The sequence below is a fragment of the Scardinius erythrophthalmus genome (assembly GCF_964197995.2).
Source record: "Scardinius erythrophthalmus genome assembly, chromosome: 10".
Classification (NCBI taxonomy): domain Eukaryota; kingdom Metazoa; phylum Chordata; class Actinopteri; order Cypriniformes; family Leuciscidae; genus Scardinius; species Scardinius erythrophthalmus.
This window is the reverse complement of record NC_138230.1, coordinates 19,718,859-19,741,474: the sequence shown is the minus strand read 5'-3', so window position 1 is coordinate 19,741,474 and position 22,616 is coordinate 19,718,859. Positions and strand designations below refer to the sequence as shown.

Below are 22,616 nucleotides of genomic sequence, written 5' to 3'. Positions count from 1 at the left end.
AATTACCGCTTTATGAGCATTCTTGCATGCGGTTGCCAGATTTCAACAATTTAAATACACAAAATCAGAGCTTTTCTGTTAAAAGAACACGTTTTCTTCCCGATGTTTTACTTAATCTTTGCAATCTGGCAACCCTGCGCGTGGGCTCTCTCTTAAGTGCCAACTAGTCTCTCCCTGTGAAGGATCCCTTTCCCACTCTACAGATAAAGCGTTGTCGGGATAATTTCGGTTTTGTGTATCTACCCCGAAGTGATAAAATTCTGTATCAAAATTTTAAGGCCAGACAAGTAGTTTAAGGCTTGGTTTGTAGGGAATTATAAACCTGTGCACATATATTCAAATGCGCATAACTATAGAATTAATTCTTGATGCGCACGTGAGCGGCATCAGCGTTTCTCACAGGTTCGCGTTTAAAGTCTGTGTAGAGAGAACGATGTCGTCTTAGCGGCCTCTAATTTAATTTAATAACTAATGATCCTTGCGACGGAAGTGAATCAATCAAAACTAATTTTAGCTGGATAATATCTTTATTCAAGAACCGCTATAAAGCCAAAAGAATCTCTGTTACCATAAATTATCCGTTTGTTACTGTAAAGCCGCTTTGAAACAATCTACATTGTTAAAAGCGCTATATAAATGAAGATGACTTGACTTGACTTGACTCTCTACACTGCTGAAGAAGCGCGGGTGATCTGAAAAGATGACAAAACAAGTAACTGCAGTTTTGTACAGTGACCAGGAGGGGACATGTTCGGTTCACTTAGTTTTGTCGTGGCCACAACATATAAACTCGTGGGAACGTGATATGTTGTTGCCACAAGATCATTTTGTTGAAGTAACGACATCATTATGTCGTGGCCACGCGATGTAAAGTCGTGGCCTCGAGATCATATGTTGAGGGAACGATATATTTTTCTCGTGGCCACGACTTCATATTTTGAGAGAACGACAACTATTTCTCGTAGCCAAGAGTTATGTTGAGGGAACCACACCGGTCAATACTGTAACCATATACAGCAGTCGGAGATGGAGATGACTGATGAAATAACATTTTACATTGAATTAGGAATGTCATATAAAGATATAGTGTGGTCTCTGGCTTTAAGACATGGGTACGTAAGTGAAAGACACCTGAAGTGCATTCTTAAGTTGAATGGGCTTTTTCGTCGGAAATTTGCTGGCTAGAATGAAACATTCGGGTCACGAATAAATTTCCTTTTAAGGCAATAAACAAAAACAAATTATGAGAAACTTAAATAAACAAATAACAAAGTAAATTATGACCGGGGTAAAAGGAGGAGCCCGTATCGCGTGTGAAGATTTGTTTCCCACTTGTTATAAAACTGGTGGCCATGAGAAACGGATGCCGTTCCCTCAACACCATCTCATGCCCATGAGATATTATGACGTTCCCTCGACTTAACATCACGTTCCCATGAGTTTATATGTTGTGGCCACTAGGGCTGGGTATTGACACAAATTTCACAATTCAATTCGATTCGATTTCGATTCACAAGCTTGCAATTCGATACGATTTCGATTTGATTCAATATTGATTATTTTGTATATCAGGCACAATACATGGCAAATTTTCTCAAGGAAAACAAATCTCTTAACTAATGCTGTAAACTATGGGAGTCAGTGGTAGCCTATAGGCTTCATTAGCCTACTATAATATTGAAGGTAAAAATTAACTGATTTGTATACAAACACTTAAATTACACTTTTATTTATTTTTATAATAATAAAGTTATATGAAATATAAACATTTAAATGGTGGCTGTCATAAAAACCTGCCAGATTTATTCAAAAACGCATTAAAAATTGAAGAATTTTAAAAATTATAATGAATATGTAATATGGTGCATATATTTAGCAAAATGCTCTTCTCTAGAGTTAATTTTTCTAGCTGACTAACGAGTTTATGGTCACTGGATATGGTTTTTCTGAGGTAAATGTGACGTTATGACATTGTTTACAAGCTGATTTACTGACGTCTTTCCACGGTTGAAACACTGATTGAGCGATTCCATGTCACATGATACAGAGTTGTGCAGTTGTACTCTACCTTTTAACACACTTTCAGATGCTCATTCATGTTTTTTTCGCGCGGTAACTGGTATTAAGGCAGAAGAGAAGATCACGTGCGCTCTGGTCAGCGTCAGCCACAGATGGTGGTGCAGAACCCTGAGGCTGCCCATATTGCGGCCGATTCCCTTAGAATTGCCATCGTGTGGAGGGCAGATGCTGTATGTCCAGCCGAAATATATGCCTTCTCAGTGATGTGGGCAGTGGCTCGACATGGCTTTGAATGCAATGAGGTGGTTTTCCATCCGGGAGAAGGACTCCTGGACGGGAGGTGGTCGCGTGTAACCCAATTTCTCCGCCCCTTCCACTGTCATCTGCAGCTGGGTAGTGCATGGGCTCGGGGTGAGCTCATGGAGCTCAGGGAAGAAAGGCACGGGTCTCTGCAGGGCGTCCGCCTGGCGGCCCGTGCCGAGGAAGGACCCGTCTATCCACTTCCTAGACGGCTGTTCTTTGGGGCCTGCCCAGTCCAGCTCCAGCTCCGCTACTGCCTCTATGAGGATAGCCATGAACTCCGCGTCCAGCGAGGCCGGGGTGGCTTCTGAAGGAGCCTCAGACCAAGCTCCAGGGTCGGAGGCACTCGTGGACATGGTGTCGTCCTCACCACATCCGAAAGAGACAATTTCCCGCGCTTCCTTCGGAGGGCGGTTACTAGCCTCAGCGTTCTGACACATGAGGGCGGTGTGGCCGCTGGGCCGACGCTAACTCCTCGACAGTCTATTGACGTAGCTTTCTGTAGTCTCCCGGTCCGCGGCTCGACGGTGGCGGGCGGAGGAAAGGCAGGAGTCATAAGGCCACCGTTACGGGTAATGGCCAGCCTTGCGCGAAGGATCTTGATGGGAAGTTCCTCACAGGCCCGACAACCTGATCCTTCAAGTGCCGCTTCTGCGTGGGCCCGACCCAGACACAGCACACACTGCTCATGTGCGTCCGGGAAGTCGATTGGACCACCACACATGCGGCAAAGAGACTTTTTTTTTTGTTGGTTTCCTAGCAAAAAATCCGCCAGAACGTTAGAGGGGATAATTCCAAATTGTCCACTCTGTTTGCGTGAATCCACAGTGAAACCAGGCTCCAGGTGAAGAAGAAAGATTCTGAGGTTTTTTGGCGCCCGACGTCACCTATATTGGAGGCTGCCAGCCAATCAGATGAGGGCACGGTCGCCATTGGCTATTTGCAAGCAAAAGAGTTATTCAAATCAGCCTTCAGCATTTCGAGGAAAATGGATTTCCCCATATGTAATGTCGAAGGACTGACTCGATAAGGGAACTAAGTGAACCGAACATGTCCCCTCCCAGTCACCGTAATGAGCTGTTTGCGCTGTTTGCTGCGACTAAATCTGCGATCAAACCCTCTCAGTGATAAACTGCAATAAATCCATTTTGTTTGGATTGCTGCTGTTTGTTTACATTTGTAGTTAAAAATTTTGTTAAATTTTATTAGGTGACAATATTGTGTAGGCTCCTGAAGAGTTACAAGGTTAATTTACTTTAGTTATTGTTAAAACTAAAATGTTACGAAGTTATGTTATACTTTTACTTATAATATCCAGGGAAACACTACCAACTTGTACCAAGGCTACTTTTTTCTTTGCTTACATTTGACTCATGTTGTGTGACTGTCACTACTATTGCACCATAATGCTGTTGCTGCTGCCACCTTATGACAATAGATTACACTTCGAATTAGGTATTCTGTCATCAAAGATAGTAGCTCATTGGAAAATACTGGAAAATGCCCTTCATTTTGTTTGCACTAATAAATGCTGAAATTCACATATGGCGTCTTTTGCGCGCTCAAGTGTGTTATTTCAAATGTAGGCGTGCGGCAAGCACGCTCATAATGGAAGTGACGCGGTCGTGGTGTGCTCGTTTTTCCAGGCGAGATGAAAACATCTTAACTTTTCAGAATGGCACAAGGTCATGAGACAAAAAACAACAAATACGCTTTCATTTCCGTAACAACATCGTAAGCTCGGCTGAACAGCTGATCATAGCTGTACAGGCTGGGTTTTTATTTCTCATCTCCATAAATATATCTAGTTGTAAAGCTAACGCAAGGGCTAGAAATCATTAATCCTTTTCTGATAGTTCCTCGTCATCATGGAGAGCGCAGTTCATGGTTGCATAGCAACGACAGACGCCATGGAAAGAAGGAGAGCGTTTTTAGATGCTAATGTGTGTATATATGTATGTATTGGGGAAATGGAAACTAGAGTTACCTAATTACACAATACTAGCATGAACTGTTATTAAAACATATGGAAACTGATCCTGATTAATTGAATATATAATTATATATATATATATATATATATATATATATATATATATATATATATATATATATATATATATATATATATATATATATATATATATATATATATATATATATATAATTGTCATACCTGCATGTAAATCCTTTCCAGCTAACACACAACATACTTTACGTAATTTATTGGTACTCTTTGGCAATTTCATGCAGACTTACCAATTGACAATGTAACTATGATGCTGCATGCTTGTAATTTCATCTGCTCTTTATATATAGTGAAGTTTTGCGAGCACAGTATAATGTCTGACAGGACAGAAAAGGTTTTTTTTTTCTGAGGAGAGACTTTTTATTTCAAGTTACGAAATTAACATTAGAATAATGACAATGACATAAAGCCTGACAACATCTCATCTGACAGCAGATACCAAAATCAGCACAACACTTTTTTTCTCAGACAATCTTTACTTCAACTACATCTGACAGAAGAGTCAATGCTTTCATACACATCTTTCAAAAATAGTCTCACACACACAAAAAAAAGTTTAGAATTACATTTTTGTTGCACACTCGCTCAAAACGGTATTGCAACCAGCTTTTCTGTCTCAGCCAACTGGTTGAGTAACACTGGTCTATAATAACTAGTCTAAGTCATGGCGACTTTTGATCTTTTGACTAAATGTAGTTACCATCTGAGTAACTGGCCCATACTAACCAGCCTGACCTTCACCTTTTGATTTTATCTCAACACAGAACCTCATTCTCATCACGGTCAATCACACAGCAGCGAGGAGTCACATGTTCATTCACATGGTAGTGAGGAGTCACATGGTCACTCCCATGGTGGGTCATTGTTCAGTTATTGAAATTGGTGTTTTTCTACTTCTACTTTTTTTCTACAGAGGTTATAGTCTGGTCAAATTAAATACAAGAATATAATTTATTAAAGGACTACTTTTTATGCAGTCTGGTCAAATTAAATACAAGAATGGAATTTATTAAAAAAAAAATTTGTGCAGTGTCAATAAATGCTTAATTTCTGTCACAGGTGATGCCCATGGTCACATGATGTCAGTTGGTCTGTGGGTGCTGGGTGGCATTGTTGCATTTCTAGTGGTTGAGAAATTTGTCCGTCTTTTGAAGGGAGGACACTCACACTCTCACTCTCATGGTAAGAGTCTTGAATTAATAAAATTACGTGTGCATTAAAAACATTTCACATATTCTTAATGCAGCATCCCTCTAGAATTGGAACAACTGTTTTAATCAGGATTGTAACCTGCTGACTATTTTTGATGAAATCGCTTCTCCTTTCGGAACACTCACCAATTAAGAATAGCAGAGGACCAAACAATTCTCAGAATTTGGACCAAACAAATTTTCTTGCCGAAATAAGAAAAAGTGCACCATAACACTGAGAATGTGTGTTTGTCTCTTTAGGCTGTTAATCTACAGATCTTCTCTGAGAATTAAATTTCATAAACATAGATTGAATAATCTGAATAAAGACTCAAGGTCTAGCCAAAAAAAAACCTAAAAAACTTTTATTTTTATTTTGCATAGTAAATGTGTAAGTGAGGTAAAGGCCAGACCAATAATAGCAAAAATTTCAACACACTGCTTTCATCAGTGCTCACAATGAAGCGGCTGTTCCCAGTCGCATAGCGGAGTGGCATGCAGGCCAAGAAAATAATGTCATATTACTAACAATGTTGCTGGTGCTAAAATAATATAAAAATATAATTTCTTATTTTTATGTATTTATTTAGAGAGTGATCTGGACATTCTTGACAGGTTTCCAAATACAATAAAAATATTTTCTTGTCTTGTTTTTAGCTGCTGCAAAGGCAAAGGATAGTGATGAAGAGGATGACAAGAAAAGAGAGAAGGGAGAAAAAGAGAAAAAAGTCTCGAATAAGAAACCTGTAGAGACAAGTTCTGGTATGGAAACTCATGTCTAAAAAAAGTATTTGAGTTTTTATTTCTGTCTGTCAGTGCTGCTGTCTTGCTGACAGAATAACTCAACTTCTCTTTGTCTCTACAGATATTAAAGTGTCTGGTTATCTGAACCTGGCTGCTGATTTCACCCACAATTTCACGGATGGTCTTGCGATTGGAGCGTCATTCCTTGTAGGTCCAGCAGTTGGTACTGTTACCACCATCACCATCCTCTTACATGAAGTACCTCACGAGATTGGAGACTTTGCAATTCTTGTCCAATCAGGCTGCACAAAGAAGAAGGTATGGAGCTCCAGAGAGTGGATTTGTCACCCAAAACAATTCTATTATCATTTACTCGCCCTCATGTCCAAACCTGTATGACTTTTATTTTTTTCTGTTGAACATAAAAGAAAATATTTTGAGAAATATCAGTGCTTTTTTTCCTCTCTCCACACAATGCAAGTCAGTGGTAAGCAAAACTGTTCTTCAAAAACATTCTACAAAATATATTTTGTGTTCCGCTGAAGAAAGTCAAATGGGTTTGGAATGACATGAGGGCGAGTAAAAAAAAACAATTAAACAGAACTTTAATTTTTTCATCATTGTCAAGGCTTTCATCATCCAGTTGTCAGTGTAGTTAATATCTATAAAGACTATAAATTGCTTATGTAATATGAACTTAAATTGTCTTTTAAGACCCTACAAAATCAAAATTAAGGTTTTGCTGGTTGTCCATATCTGCTAGCTTTAGGATAATCTGGCAGTCAACTGATGTACTTTTAAAAGAATTTAAATGTGTTTGTTTAGTCAGAAGAGACTACAGATTTAAAAACTGTATATCTTCTGAAAACAGAGGCAAATTATGACATCACAGGTTGAGCCTGAGACACATCAGAAAAATGCCTGCAGAAAATTAAAATTCCTCAACGTTACCGTAGTTCCCTGAGAGGAGGGAACGAGACTACGTATGGGGAAATCCATTTTCCTCGAAATGCTGAAGCCTGATTTGAATAACTCTTTTGCTTGCAAATAGCCAGTGGCGCCTTCGCCCTCGCCTGATTGGCTGACAGCCTCCAATATAGGCTGTCAGGCAGCCTCCAATATTTTGGTTGGGCACCAAAAACCTCAGAATCTTTCAACTGAACGAGAGCTATTAAGGCTGAAAAGGCTTTTCACACGGCAGTTTACGTAATGTCTCGTTCCCTCCTCTCAGGGAACTACGGTTACGTTGAGTAACCAGAGACATTCCCTTATCGAGTTGGTCCCTCCACATTACGTATGGGGAACGTATAAAACCCCCGCCGTGTGGAAAATTGGCTGGCCCAGATCGCATCGTGCCCCTGTAGAGCACAAGTGCTAAGCACTAAGCCCTCAGACTATAGCGCGCTAGCCCTCTAGGTCAGGTACTGGACCTGGTTGAAATACCCAGATGCACTCTGGTACAGAGCCAACTCAGCGCTGACACCATCAGTATCTCCCCGTACCCAGTTAAGCAACACTTACTGGTGTGATATGGGGGGAAATGCAGCAAACATGTTGGTGCTTGAGAATACTGCCAGCTTATGAATGCGGGCATAATAAAGGGGGCTGTTTCGACCCTTGGGCCAGTGGCTCGACAGCGTGTCCCCTCCCAGAGGAGCCGTTGTCAGCGCAAAGTACAGCGGGCAGTGGGCATTCTCCTCTGAAGCAAAGAGGTCGATCTCCGCCTCGCCAAAGAGATCAAATTTATAGTTTGAGAGTGTAGTCTCCACTCTCCGTGCACAATGCCATCCCTGGACAGCATGTCCGCACCACAATTCAAACTGCCCGGAACATGTACTGCTCGGATCGAAAGAAGTACCCGATCCGTCCACAAGAGCAACTGCCTCGCTAAGCCCTGTAGGGAACGCGAGCGCAACCCTCCCTGGCGATTGATGTACGCTACCACCACTGTGTTGTCTGTTCTGATGAGAACATGACAGTCTTTCACAAACGGAAGGAAGCTCTGCAGAGCCAGACGAACCGCTTCCATCTCCAAGCAGTTTATATGCCAGCGCTTCTGGTCCCCCGCCCACGTACTGAATGCTGGTCTGCCATCGCAGGGGGCTCCCCAGCCTGATAGTGATGCATCCGTAGTGACCACTACCCGCCTGACCACTCTGCCCGTAGCAGCACCCTGTTCGTACGTGGTCATGCCGGACCAAGGTGCCAGAGTCTCGAGACATGATCGTGTTATGACAAGGTGCTCTGTCCCAGCTCTCCACGCCTGCGGCTACGCTCGGTTCTGCAATCAGTGCTGCAGCGGTCTAATATGCAGCACGCCCAGTTTGCAGACAAAGGCTGTGGCTGCCATCAGACCCAGTAGCCTCTGAAACGTTTTCAAGGGGACAGCTCTGCCTTGAATGCAGAGGGCTAGTGTATTGCGAATGGACTGGATCCTCGGCTCTGATGAGCACGCGCTCATCATGCGCGAGTCCAGATCCATACCCAGGAAGGTACTGACACGGCTGAAGCGTGCTCTTCTGCATGTTCACAGACAGTCCGACAGTCGTCGAGATAGTTCAGCACTGAGCTTCAGGGGTGCGAGCGCTGCATTCATGCACATTGTGAACACGCGGGGGGCTAAAGACACCCCAAACGGCAACACTTTGAATTGGTATGCAACACCTTCGAATGCAAAACGCTGAAAGCGCCTGTGATGCGGGGCTATCTGAATTTGAAAATACGCATCCTTTAGATCCACTGCAATGAAGTAGTACTCGGCTGAATGTGCGCGAGGATTTGGATCACAGTAATCATATTGAACGTGCGTTTCGCGAGCGCTTTGTTCAGTAATCTCAGATCTAAGATAGGGCGCATACCTCCGTCCATTTTCTGGACTAGAAAAAAAACGTCTGTAAAACCCGCAATTTTTCTGTTTCCCGGGCACTATCTCTACTGCCTGTTAGGCCAGGAGGGAGGAGATTTCTGCCCGTAGCAGCAGAGTGCTCTGTTCTGATGCTTCTGACATAATCACGCCGCCGAAGTAGGGTGGTCTGCAAGCGAACTGAAGCGTATATGGTTTACAGTGTTGATTACCCAATCTGACGCCAATGGGAGTGTCGACCACGCGCTCAGGTGGCTCAACAGGGGGGGCATTAATGCATGCTGCGGTGGGGGCTGCGCGCCAGTCACCGGAGAAGCATTGACAGCTATATGAATAACGGGTGACTCGTCCGCGGCTTTTTGCACAGGGACACACGCACTCACATCCTCGGGTTGCCCCGGGCTTCCGCTCTGTGAAGCGCCTCCCGGGGGAGAGGCTTCGCTTCTCTCATGGGTAATAGTTAGGGGAGGAAAAGAGCTCTTTTGCTGAGACATGTAATGCTTTGTGTTTATTGAAACACAACCCAGCGGTTTCATAACAGCATTTACACACACATTCTCGGGCTTCTCTGTTGGTTGCCGAGGGAACTCTGAGCAGGAACACGGCCTTTTCGCCGCCGCCAGCCTTGCGCGAAGGGTCTTGATGGGGAGTTCCTCGCAGGCTCGAAAACCTGATCCTTCGAGCGCTGTTTCCGCGTGGGCCCGACCCAGACACAGCACACACTGCTCGTGTGCGTCCGAGAAGCAGATAGGTCCACCACACATGCGGCAAAGAGTCATTTTCTTAGTTGGTTTTCCTAGCAAAAAATCTGCCGGAACGCGAGAGGGGATAATTCCACGTTGTCCACTCTGTTTGCGTGAGTCTATGGCGAAACCAGGATCCAGGTGAAGAAGAAAGATTCTGAGGTTTTTGGCGCCTGACGTCGCCTATATTGGAGGCTGTCAGCCAATCAGGCGAGGGTGCGGGCGCTGTTGGCTATTTGCAAGCAAAAGAGTTAATCAAATCAGGCTTCAGCATTTCGAGGAAAATGGATTTCCCCATACGTAATGTCGAAGGACCGATTTGATAAGGGAACTTAATTTAAAATTGGTTACTTGTTCACTTCTTTCTGATTTAAATAAGGTTGTTACAAAAGTTATTTAGTCAACAGCAGAGATTTTTTTTTTTTTCTCTTTTATGCATTGAGGTATATTTGTCTGCTGTTTACGTGCTTATTTGACCATTATTCGCAATAAGAATAACTTTTAAACTGGCAAGACTTAAAAATGCATGCAAATGATGAGCTTTTGTGAGACTATAATCCAACATTTCAACTGATTGTCAAATTTATATTGCCCGTTTCTACTACCGTGCTGCAGAGTGTATCATATGCACGATTCAGCCAGTCTTCCCTCTCGCATTCCAGACCCATTTGAATTCTGCACAGAATATTGTAATTTAGAGTGCTATTTAGGAGCCCAAACATCCCCAGTGGCTAGAGAGCCTTGGTATTATAAACACTGAAAAAGAGAACAGGAGACAGCTGTTACAAGATTTTTCAAACTACAACATTACCATTATTTGAAGTGAAGTGACGTGAAGGCCAAGTATGGTAACCCATTCTCGGAAATTGTACTTCATTTCATCCAGTGCACACACACATTAGGAGTTAGTAGTGAACACACAAACTGCAAACCGTGGAAACACTCACTTAGCAGTGGGCAGCCATTCACTGCGATGCCTTGGGAGCTATTGGGGTTAGGTGTCCGACCTTCGGGTTACAAGTCCGACTCTCTAACCATTAGGCCACAACTGCCCCAAAAATTAATAGAAATGTTATAGTTTCAAGAAATTAAACTATTTTTCATAAGAATCTGGCTGTCACAAGCTGTCAGATTTGGCTTTGCTGTTCTGTGAAATAAACTAAACGCTATTGGCTATTTAAAAAGAGAGAGAGATAGACAAGCTCTTTTATAGGTCCTGTCCCCCTTAATGTGTTGAAATGTTTTGGATCGAAACATGGAGGAAAACTGTGCTTATAAAGCCACTTCAAAGAATATAGCAAAAGTTAAATTGGTTACAAAAAGTTTCATGTTGATTTTTATTAAACATCACTGTTTTTACTTTACCATTATTCTTAACTCTTCTTGTTTTCATCAGGCCATGTGTCTTCAGCTTCTCACCGCCATTGGTGCGTTAGCTGGAACTGCCTGCTCCTTATTGGCTGAAGGAGTGGGTGCTGCGGCCACAGCCTGGATCCTCCCCTTCACCGCCGGAGGCTTTGTTTATATCGCAACTGTCACGGTTCTCCCAGAGCTGCTGGTTGGACGGTCTAGTATATGGCAATCAATGCTGGAGATCCTAGCTCTGCTGTTTGGTGTGGGAATGATGGTGTTGATCGCAGAGTACGAGTGAGAGAGGAAGTGATGTTTGAAAGAATAAATTGGGGTGTAGAAACCAATGCATGGGCACCAGAACCTTTAGAGACTAAAGACCTTGAAATTAGTGTTTTGAGATGAATGTTGACATGGTCCACAAAAAAGAAAAAAAAAGAAAAGCAAAATGAAGTGGGAGAGAGTGAAAGAAAATGGAGAACTGCACTAATTTACCCAGAGACCAACATGAATGGATCACTTAAGTCATCTTAGGCACATGAACCAACCTTCCCAGGGACCAACAGCTAGAAAATCATGTTCAGTTCATTATACTGATAAGGTCGGGTTCGAAATGTGGGGACTCTTCGACCATTATGATCCCAAGATGTATTGTCACCTGAAGCAAATGCTCATCAGTAGATTGCTTTTAAAGAAATATCGGTTGTGTTATCTTTGTCATTTGACTGCTGTTCACACAATAAAGGTTTATGTGATTCTTTTAAAAGCAATGTGCGCTATCTCTTTGCCATGGAGTTTCTTTGATTTCCTCTGCTGAAATAGTTGTTTCAGGTATAGCTGTTACTCAGTAATAGTAACTGTGTACTCAATGAAAGTAACTGTGGCTCTCCACAATTTAATACACACACACATATTGCAGAGTAATCTATAGTTTCACATTATCATTGGTGATGGTTCTTCAGAAGAGGCAAACAGTACTTACTGAATTTTAGCTGGTGGTGTTTTTTTTTTTCTTAAAGTCTGTAACCTTATTCATGCAGTTGTTTTAACCATGTCTTGAATTTGTTTAGTGTAAACCCTTTACGTTTTCTGTGTAAAACAAGCATATCGCTTCAAAATCAGAAATGGAGGAAATGTTTTGTTCAATTACAGTTAAATAAAACAATTGTGGTACATCTCTAGCAGTCTCTATTCTGCCTTAGTACAGCAAACAAAATGGCTGTCATGAATAATTGAGAAAGCAATTTCTCATAGGACAAGGCTTCCTGATGAATGATTATGAAACTGCTGTCATGAGGCCAGAAAACTCCCTAAATTGTAAAAATAACTTGCTAACATTTCCATCATCTTCACACAATGGCCACAACAGACTATCTATGTTGGCTAAACTGTTAATCATTTTCCATTGCTTTGGCATTAAATGTGTTCAGTGACTACTGTCAAATTGCATTCATTCTTTTCTCACTCAAATACAACCACTGCCAAAACTCAATGTAACTACAGGCCAATATGCACATTTACATACTTATTTCAAAACTTTTAAACCGGTTCAAACCTTCTAACAGGAGAAGCAGTCAAAAAACAGAAGTGTACAGCAGCGTGTAAGTTTTTTTTTTTTTTTTTTTTTTTTTTTCTCATTTGATTTTAGTGTGGTTGTCGATGCTTGGAAACATTGTTTTGTTTATTGTGGTAACAAATACTGAAATCACTCTTGCTTTCTCCACTTCCTCTTTTCTACAGCTTGTTCTCATCTGTTTGTTTTTGTGACCTGTTTTCACTATGTGCTTCCAAATCCCTTCTAATACTAACACTCACAAAGCATGTCACACGATGGAAGCAGCGCAATTCTAACCTGTGTACTTTCCCTATGTCCTTTAGTTCATTGCTCTCATTGCCAGTCTGTTGTAAACAAAGCAGACTTTATTATATCTATTACTCAGGTCTCAACCTCATAGCAGTGACTGAGACCTGGATCAGACCATAGGACACTGCCACACCTGCAGCCCTCTCCACTAATTTAACCTTTTCACACACCCCTCTCCTGACTGGGTGGGGGTACTGGTCTGCCTCTAACATTTTACCTGGCCACTGGCCACTTTAAAAGTTTTTGGCACCCCTTAGCGACAGTGAATTGAAATTTCAACTTTTTTTGAAAATAAAATAAAAATCATGCCGGAAATGAAATCGGAAATATATGTTTTGTTCATCTTACCTATGGATTAAGTCCCAATAATATAAGGCACTTGAGTCTACGTAAAACGGTCTAGGAGTTATGAGCAGTTTCGCATTTTTAATCCCTGTAGCCCCCTATTGGCCAATCGGGGTCATACCTTTTCAGTCTATCCCCAAATTGAGACCTACCATCTGGCTAAGTTTCAAGTCTCTAGGCCTTACGATTTAATTTTAATCCTTACAATTACAATAGGGTTTCAGCACTTCGTGCTTGAACCCTTAAACCATTGAACCCTTTGTGCTTGAACCCTTCTACACAGATTTCATTCCTTCCCATTTATTTCACCAATGTGATTAATTTTATAATATTATTAAGACAATGTTTTCATAATGAAAGTGACAGTAACAACGAGCATTACAAATGTGGTATTTTTTATAGACTGACAATCTATAATAAAAAAAAAACAGCACTATAGTGAACTGCAGTTATGAGTATAATTATTGTGAAAGTTTTTGATTTTCAACCATAATCCTGTTTTAAAAACTTTTAAAAAGTATTCATGTGATAACCACATATACCTCTATACTATATTTTTTTTGTTGCTTTTTTGCCTTTTTAATGATAGTTCAGTTAAAATGATCTCATCTGCATGTTCATGGAGGTGTACAGATGTTTTTACACATTTATATAATTACTTGGGCTACAATGATACTAATGATAATGATTATAAAAATATCACCACTTCAGTACTCATTTCATATCCATGTGCTTTTGCAATGCTTCTTGTTTGCCACTCAGTTGTCTTGTGACATATAGCGTGAAACGGAAATAGAACAGGAGAAACAAAATCCTTGAATCATTTCTGCATTTTATTTCATCACAGATATATGTTGAAACAGTCAGTTGAGTAATCATATATCATCATACATAAAAATAAGATATTCTGGTTTTCTAGATAGATCGGCCTGTGTAAGTCTCATTTCCCACTTTATTGTTCAGCTGGAGATTTTTTTTATGCTGGTCACTTAAAATAATATTCTCAACAAGTTACATGACAATTTAAGGTCATTTTAATTGTCAAAAGCTTTCTTGAAGGTGATTCTCTCAGGTTCTGTCAACTCTGTTCTCTCAGGTTAATGTAATACAGATCAGTCTCCTGTGTCTGAACGTGGTCTGTAGTGTGAGCTCTTTGCTTTACATTGACAGAAGAGTATAAAGCTTGCACTGCAGCCGCAGTAGCAAAGAAAAACATCAGAGCTGCCAGTCCAACACCTCCAAACATCAACACTTGCTCCATCACATTCACATGGACAGTACCTGAAGATAAAAAAAAAAAAAAAAAACAACAACAAAAAAAAACTATTTAAATGTAATTCTCACCATAGGACATATTCTGGCCTACAATAGCAAACCTACTTTTTATTATCAGTGAATGGTGTCCATCTTGAATCGTTAGTGAATCAAACTGGAATTTTATTTAAGAATGCTCCTAAGTGCATTTCTTGAAAAATTCTTAAAATATGTAAGATGATTCGTATAACAATATCATAGGAGAAATTTCTTTATGGTAACAATTTAGCCTTGAGGGGAAAAGTCAGGGAGGGTGAGGAGAACGGAAGATTTCTTCCTCTTAATAACCTGTAGTATTTCCATCAGAAACACAAACATTCAATTAGCCTAAAAGTATGCTAGATTATAAAAGTAAAATATCACAGTACTAATGTCTTACATGTAGCTAGCATTTTATTGTTTAATGCTTAATATTTGAAACAACTCAATAAATCCAACATCTTACCTTACTTTTTTTTAAAAGTGCATTGCTTTTTACAATGTATTCATAACATTTTTAAATTAGAGAATTAAAACTAAATAATTAAGAATAATATGTTGTGAATCCAGTCCCAGGATAGCACAACTTTCCATTTATAAAGCAGGTTTTCTCTTTGTGTCTTTTATTTGACACAACCCTTTCATAAATCCTCATTTATTTTCTTACAGTGAAAACACTCATAATGAGGAAGCGAAAATATGAATTAAATGAATGATGATCTGGAGTCTCTTTATTACACAAGTTGGCTCTGAATTCCATCAAAACACAGAGAGAACCCCAACAGCTGTGCAGTATTTGCTTTGATTTTTGTAAAAAAAAAAAAAAAAAAAAAAAAAGGAAATTAGTTAAGCAGCAGTTAAAATTCAAGAACGATACACTTAATTTCTTACTGACCTTTGAGACATTCAGTCAGATCTGTCCTGTTCTGTCCATCTGCTGTGTAAATCATATTCAGAACATAGGCTATTATAACAAGTATTAAATACAACAAAGTAAAATTTTGTTCTCATCAGTTAATTCATAAGAGAAAAATAATATTAAATTTGACTGAAACCACTCCCAAGAGACTTGTTTTTATAAAGGTATGTCACAACTGATGTGGTAGTTCTCAGAATGAAGACAAGAAAGATTAAATACTAAGTTTCTTTAATAAACACGAAGATAAGGCAGAGAGAACAATCACACTCACTACTCAGATATAGAAGAGAACCAACAACGAACTAAACGAAACAGGGGGTATAAATACACAAGGAACTTAAGGACAGACAGCTGAAAGTAATCAGTAACCAAGGAGACTAACTAGCAGGTGATTAAGACTGAACTGAAGCATATAAAACCAACACACAGAAATGAAATTAACTCAAGACACAACGTTATCCTGACAGGCTATATATATAGTATTTTTATTTTTTTCATTCGTTTTACTCACTTTCATATCAGAAGAAAAGTGTTTGTCCCTTGTTGTGAAATTATTTTATAAACAAATGAAACATTTTTTTCAAAATGTTACTAAAATCGTCTCGGTTATCAATGTAACCCTCGTTCCCTGAAGGAGGGAACGGAGACTTAATCGATCGTACTGACTGATGGGATCACGCCAGGGAGCCAGATGTCTTCAATATAGTATACAAATCAAGCCAAATGAGCTTTGGCAGGTGTGCAATCGACACCCCGCCCTGCAGCGTGGGTATAACAGTGAAGTGGATGCACCCACCATTAATTTTTTTCGCTGAGGAGCCGAGCGGAACCCGGTCAGCGGTGGTCCAGTAATAGTGGCAAGGAGACTAAGTCTCCGTTCCCTCTTTCAGGGAACGAGGTTACATTGGTAACCGAGACGTAGCAAGCTGACATGAGCGTGCTTGACTCAAGGGTGCCCTCTATTTGAAGAGAGTAACGTATTAGGCGTTGCCCAACCCGCAGCTCTACAAACATCTGCCAGCGAGGCACCCTGCGCCAGCACCCAGGAAGTAGCAACACTCCGGGTGGAGTGGGCATGCAACCCTGGGGGACAAGGTACACCTTGGGTATCGTACGCCAAGATGATGGCATCCACTATCCAGTGGGCCAGCCTTTGCTTAGAGACTGCCTTCCCTTTCTGCAGGCCTCCGAAACAGATGAAGAGCTGACCTGAGGTTCTAAAGCTTTGCGTTCAGTCCAGATAAGTCTGTAAGGCGCGAGCTGGACAGAGAAAAGCTAGGGTTGAGTCTGCCTCCTCCAGGGGCAGCGCTTGCAAGTTCATCACTTGATCTCGAAAGGGAGTAGTGGGAACTTTCGGCACATATAATGGCCGAAGTCTCAGTGTCACCTGAGAGTCAGCCGGCCCGAATTCCAGGCACGATTTGTCTACCGAGAAAGCATGCAGGTCCCCTACCCTCTTGATAGAAGCCAGTGCAAGCAAGAGAACTGTCTTGAGAGACAGAATTTTTAACCCCACTGTCCACAGGGGCTCAAAGGGAGGTCTCTGAAGTGCTGTTAACACCAGAGATAGGTCCCAAGAGGGTATGGAAGAGATGCGAGGAGGGTTCAACCTCCTTGCTCCCTTAAGGAACCTGACGATCAGGTCGTGCTTCACCAGGGATTTCTCACCAACTGCATCGTGATGTGCGGCAATAGAGGCAACATACACTTTGAGGGTGGAGGGAGACAGCTCTCGCTCCAACCCCTCTTGCAAGAAAGAAAGCACCGATCCGACCGAACAAACTCGGGGGTTTTCTCCGTGAGAAGAACACCAATCGACGAACAGGTTCCACCTCGATGCATAAGCATAAGTCTCGTGGAGGGGGCTCTAGCAGAGGTGATAGTGTCTACGACAGCTTGTGGTAGACCCCTCAGAACCTGCCCCTGAGAGAGAAGGTCCTCCGTTTTGAGGCGTCTCAAACCAAGTAGTACCGCTAACAACTCGAGGCAATTGATATGCCAATTCAGCTGAGGACCTGTCCAGCGTCCTGCTACTGCATACCCGTCGTGCGTGGCCCCCCAACCTGTCTTGGAGGCATCTGTGAACACCACTGCATGACGCTTGTATCATGGACACACCGGACCGGAGAAACACAGCGTCTGACCAAGGTTGGAAGGTTTTCCGGCAAGTTCGAGAAATCGCAACCGGGAACCTGCCGTCTTTCCACGCCCTCCATGGGACCCGGCCAAGAAGCCAATGCTGAAGTGGTCTCATATGTAACAACCCCAGCGGTGTGACTGCCGCTGCGGAAGCCATATGCCTCAGGAGCCTCTGAAAGTATTTCAGTGGAACCACCTTCCTGCTCTTGAATGTATCCAAGCAGTTCAGCATCAACTGGGCATGATCCTCCGTTAGACGTGCTGTCTGTTTGACCGAGTCCAACTCCATTATCGAGAAAAGAGATGCTCTGCCCGGGGCCGGGGGTGAGCTTGCTCTTTTCCCAGTTGACCCAGTCTACCGCTGCAAACCAATCTCCTGGACGGACACATCTGCATATGTCCTTGAGTATTATAATCTTGAACGCCCGTGAAGGAGTGGCGCAAAATCAGGGACTCTACATTCGCGAGCGAACGAGAGTATAGATCTCAACACCGAGATAGGCATATTTTCACACAGAAAACATGCACCATCCACAAAAGCTGCCTCAGCGTGTTGTATGCCCCAACACGCGACATTGTGACCAGAAATTGTGACCATCACAGAGGGCTAGGGAACGACCACATCCAGCAGCGCACAAGTGGAAAGACATCCTTCTTCCAGAGAAGAAAGATGAAAAACTCACCCCGTGTTTACTTCCTTGGAATAACGCCCTTCAACAGTGCTGGAGCACACAGGGATGTCCACGGCGACACTGACGGGAAACCCCGTCAGTGAAGCACTCACTTTCCTCGCCCTTAAACCGACCGTCAGCCAACAAACACAAAGGTTGCTGTGAGAACAGCAGTTAAGAGATTCAGAAGCTCGCAATCACCGCTGCCACACGCTGTAACGTCAGCACTGGGAGAGCTTCCAACAGAAGTGCCGACACACATAGGCTTGTTATTAAAGTACACTTTCAGAGATATCGAGATAACAACCGATCGGCTCCGAAGCGAAAAGAATGAATGGTGGGTGCATCCACTTCCCTGTTATACCCGCGGTGCAGGGCGGAGCGTGGATTGCGCACCTGCCAAAGCTCATTTGGCTTGATTTGTATACTATATCGAAGACATCTGGCTCCCTGGCGTGATCCCATCAGTCGGTACGATCAACTAAGTCGAACGTGATGTTTTACCATCTTATTTGTCCCCCTTGTACACATTATGCTCTGTTAGGCAAAATTTCATTAGCAATTAATTCAATTCATTAGCAAGCAAGCAATCAATTAAAAATTTATTCCAAAACTTTAAAATATATGACAAATAGCTACAGCCTTTCAACATCCTGGATCATAGATTTAACAGAGAGGATTCCATATTATGCTCTTTTTTTTTTAAATCATTCGTTACTTTGCAACCACAAAATATATATTAGCAAAATAGCTGCATTTAAAAAAACGTTTGGTACCAATTCCACCATGTTATTCCACAACATTTAATATATTACATATATGAAATGTATACCATAAGATTCAAAACAGTTTTTGGTTTGTTTGTTTGTTTTGTTTGTTTTTCAGTGTATATCATGATGAGGTTCTGGTTTCTTACCTGTTTTCACTGTTAGACATGCCACAGGTGTCCCATTGCAATAATACAAGCCTTCATCCCAAATTGAGACAAACCAGATAATCAGAGACAGGTCTGACAATAGGTTATGATTGTTATTATTCATGTGTCTGATTATCTCTCCATTATCAGTGCTGAGGATGGACACTTGATGTCCTTTCATTTCTCTGCTCCAGGTCACTTTTCCGACCTTCAGGTCACCACACGGAAGAATAGCCATGCCATTGGGTCGGACTCGCTGATGCAGGAGAGCTGACACAACACAGAATAACAATTCAACTCATTTAAGACAAGAGCATTATTAATGGTAAAAAGCAGACATACCATGTGTTGTCAGAATGAACCCATAAAACGAAAGATAGAGTAAACCAATGACACTCATGGTCTCATAGATGTGATCTGGTTGATGTACTGTCTCTCTAAAACACTGTTCCTCTATCTCTTTTTTACTCTTACGCCATGAAACATTTATATGGTGTGGTAGGTCATGTGGTCATTCTGAACAGTCATTGTCATTTTTTGTTGCTTTTTATTTATAATAACCTAGAAGTATCAATTTGGGATTTAGACAGAATTCTTTAAACATGTTGAGCTGGTTACTTCTTTAAGCAGAGTTCCAGCATTAGTTCATAAAACATGATAAAAAATTTAAAGATAATCTTCTTAGTCTTAAGGCATTTTTCTGAAGTACAAACTGATGCAGTGTGATCCAAGCAGACGAGCAATGAATATTTCAGAGATCAAAGTTTAGAATAACAAATTGTATTAAATAAAACTTTAATTTATAAAGCCTACAAATGAATCAAGTAAATATTAGATTTGTAATAGCAAATAAGTTTCAAGATAAATTTATAAAACAAATCTAGTCAATAGATTATAAAAACATCCAAAGTATTGTATCTAACATGAAATTTGTGAGCATCAGAGTATATAGAGAAGTAAGATATCTGCAGAATGCAAGAAAAGGGAAAAAGAGAAGAAGCCCAGAGTCTTCTGAAACATTTTATATGCTGTGCAAACATTACAGGGAGGGACGAGGGGAAGTACCCATTAAAAGTTCTTAATACTTCTCTTGGAACCATTTAAAGATGCACTCCAGACAAAATGTACCCTAGCATGTCTTGTTAGGTCACCATGTTCCCGGAAGGCACGCAGAGTAACTTAACTTTATGCTCTCCTCATGTAGCTGTAGCATTCATAAATACAAAATAACTCCAGTGCATGCAAAAGCTTGTTAAAACAGCTCACATCGAGTAAAACAAGTCTCACATTGGGTGTCTCTGCTGACCTCTTGTGGAAAAACAAATTAATATAATGATATTTCATGACTCTTGCCACTGGTTGGCCTTATAGATCTATATGGAGCAAATTAACTGTTCCCCTGGGTCCTAAAGTCAGTTTTTCTTCAGTTTATTACTTCAGGTATATATTTAGATATTATAAAAATATTTTTGCGGGGTAAAGTTTTAGCATTTTTTGTTTTAGTTTTGAGCTGTTTTTATATTTATACTGAAGTTTCAAGTTAGTATGGTGGACAGCAGAACCATTTATTTTGCTTTTGTGTGTGTGTGTGTGTGTGTGTGGGGGGGGGGGGTTAAAAAAACAAAATGTTCATTATATGACCCACCTAAGTGTGTGTGTGTATGCATGTTGAGTGTGTTCTACTCTAAAAAATTGCTATGTTGGCTTTAATTAACTGTTTTATGTCAACAGGTCCCACGTAACTAGGTTACATTGGATTCATGTAACATTATTTATTTCAATTAACTTAAGTTAATTACATAAGGTTAATCCAATTCCGTTTAGTTAAATAAGGTTAACAATTGTCCACAATTAAGTTTTGTATGTATGCAGATATCATTAATTCAAGATTTTAATGTACAACATAATTCAAGAATTTAGTCTGATTGAAAGGGGAATCAGAATGCCAAATCCTGACTGACGAGAGGAGGAGCTAGGGAAGGGAGGAAGGTCAGCTCCTGAGAAACGCGATAGCTGTTGATAATACTGAATGAGCTTATTATACAGTGATAGGCGTCATATTCCTATAGGTAGACGTGGATCAGCTGAGAGTCACTGATGAGAGCTTGACTAACGTGACCTGCCAGAACTAACGCTCCGCTTGATTTCATTGTTATTGGAACGAACATATTACATACAACTCATATTGTTAATGATATTATCCCTTGTGTGGTGTTCAAAACCCTATAACACCCGTGATGTTCTCGGTCAAAAATGACCGGACTATAAAAAATAACTTATTAATCTCTCAAATCTCACAAATTTTCTTCAGATTTTATTTAATATTTCCAAAATAATTCAAAAATAATGTTTTTTTTTTTACTCAAAAAATGAGATGCCTACTCTCAAATAAATTAGGCCTACAATGAATCAGATGCAAATAGAAATAAAAAACCAGTCCTAATTGAAAGAGAACAAGTTGACAAAAAGATTGAATCCAATATTGGGTGATAATATAGCATAACAAGTGATTTATAAGCTATTTTTTGTAGGCCGGTCATTTTTGACCGGGAACACCACAAGTGTGACAATGTGCCATTTTGTACAAAATTAAAGTTTTTCAAAACAAAATTCCTGGTGAAAAAATTAAAATAGACTAGTGTGATCAACAGTGCCAATTTTCTTCAGATTTTATTTAATATTTCCAAAATTATTCAAAAATAATATTTTTTTGTGCTCAAAAAATGAGATGCCTACTATCAAATAAATGAGGCCTACAATTAATCAGATGCAAATAGAAATATAAAACCAGTCCTAATTGAAAGAGAACAGGTTGACAAAAAGATTGAATCCAATATTGGGTGATAATATAGCATAAGTGATTTATAAGCTATTTTTTGTAGTCCGGTCATTATATAATATATTAAAAAATATATAAATGTATAAAAATTTTTAAAAATGAGCCATCACGTCATTGACCCAATTATTAAATAATGTAATAATGTATCATTACTGCTTAGCTACAAAATAGAAGTTTAAAATTCAACCGTTAAAGCATGAAATAAGGTACCATAAATCAGTGAATTTGAGTTTTATGTGGCTATATTATCAGTAATAAAATAATCATTAAAAAATGTAATCGTTAAAAAAAAAAGTATCAGACATTTATGTCAATTCGATTCAGAGATGAATACTATTGTTGTCCACCAGAGGGAGCCACAGGATAGCAAATCCTTTAAAGCAACACTAAAA

The 22,616-nt window shown here is 40.5% G+C and overlaps 2 protein-coding genes across 3 annotated transcripts in view; one reads left to right on the top strand and one right to left on the bottom strand.

The window, feature by feature from the left end:
* slc39a7 (solute carrier family 39 member 7) overlaps positions 1 to 12,679 on the top strand; it is a 42,624-nt gene extending 29,945 nt beyond the window's left edge. For both annotated transcript variants that reach the window (XM_081376737.1, XM_081376738.1), the window contains exons 4-8: positions 5,113 to 5,202; positions 5,408 to 5,530; positions 6,196 to 6,300; positions 6,404 to 6,600; positions 11,285 to 12,679. In XM_081376737.1, the coding sequence (XP_081232863.1) occupies positions 5,113 to 5,202; positions 5,408 to 5,530; positions 6,196 to 6,300; positions 6,404 to 6,600; positions 11,285 to 11,539 (770 nt within the window). In that variant the 3' untranslated portion in view covers positions 11,540 to 12,679. The remainder of the gene's footprint in view (positions 1 to 5,112; positions 5,203 to 5,407; positions 5,531 to 6,195; positions 6,301 to 6,403; positions 6,601 to 11,284) is intronic.
* Positions 12,680 to 14,260: 1,581 nt separating this feature from the next.
* On the bottom strand, positions 14,261 to 19,858 carry LOC308697958 (uncharacterized protein). The gene is made up of 4 exons (XM_081377695.1): positions 19,728 to 19,858; positions 19,386 to 19,655; positions 15,636 to 15,677; positions 14,261 to 14,728 (listed from the first exon to the last, which is right to left on the bottom strand). The coding sequence occupies exons 1-4, from the start codon at positions 19,783 to 19,785 to the stop codon at positions 14,526 to 14,528; spliced, it is 573 nt and encodes a 190-aa protein (XP_081233821.1). The 5' UTR covers positions 19,786 to 19,858; the 3' UTR covers positions 14,261 to 14,525.
* Positions 19,859 to 22,616: the final 2,758 nt, after the last annotated feature.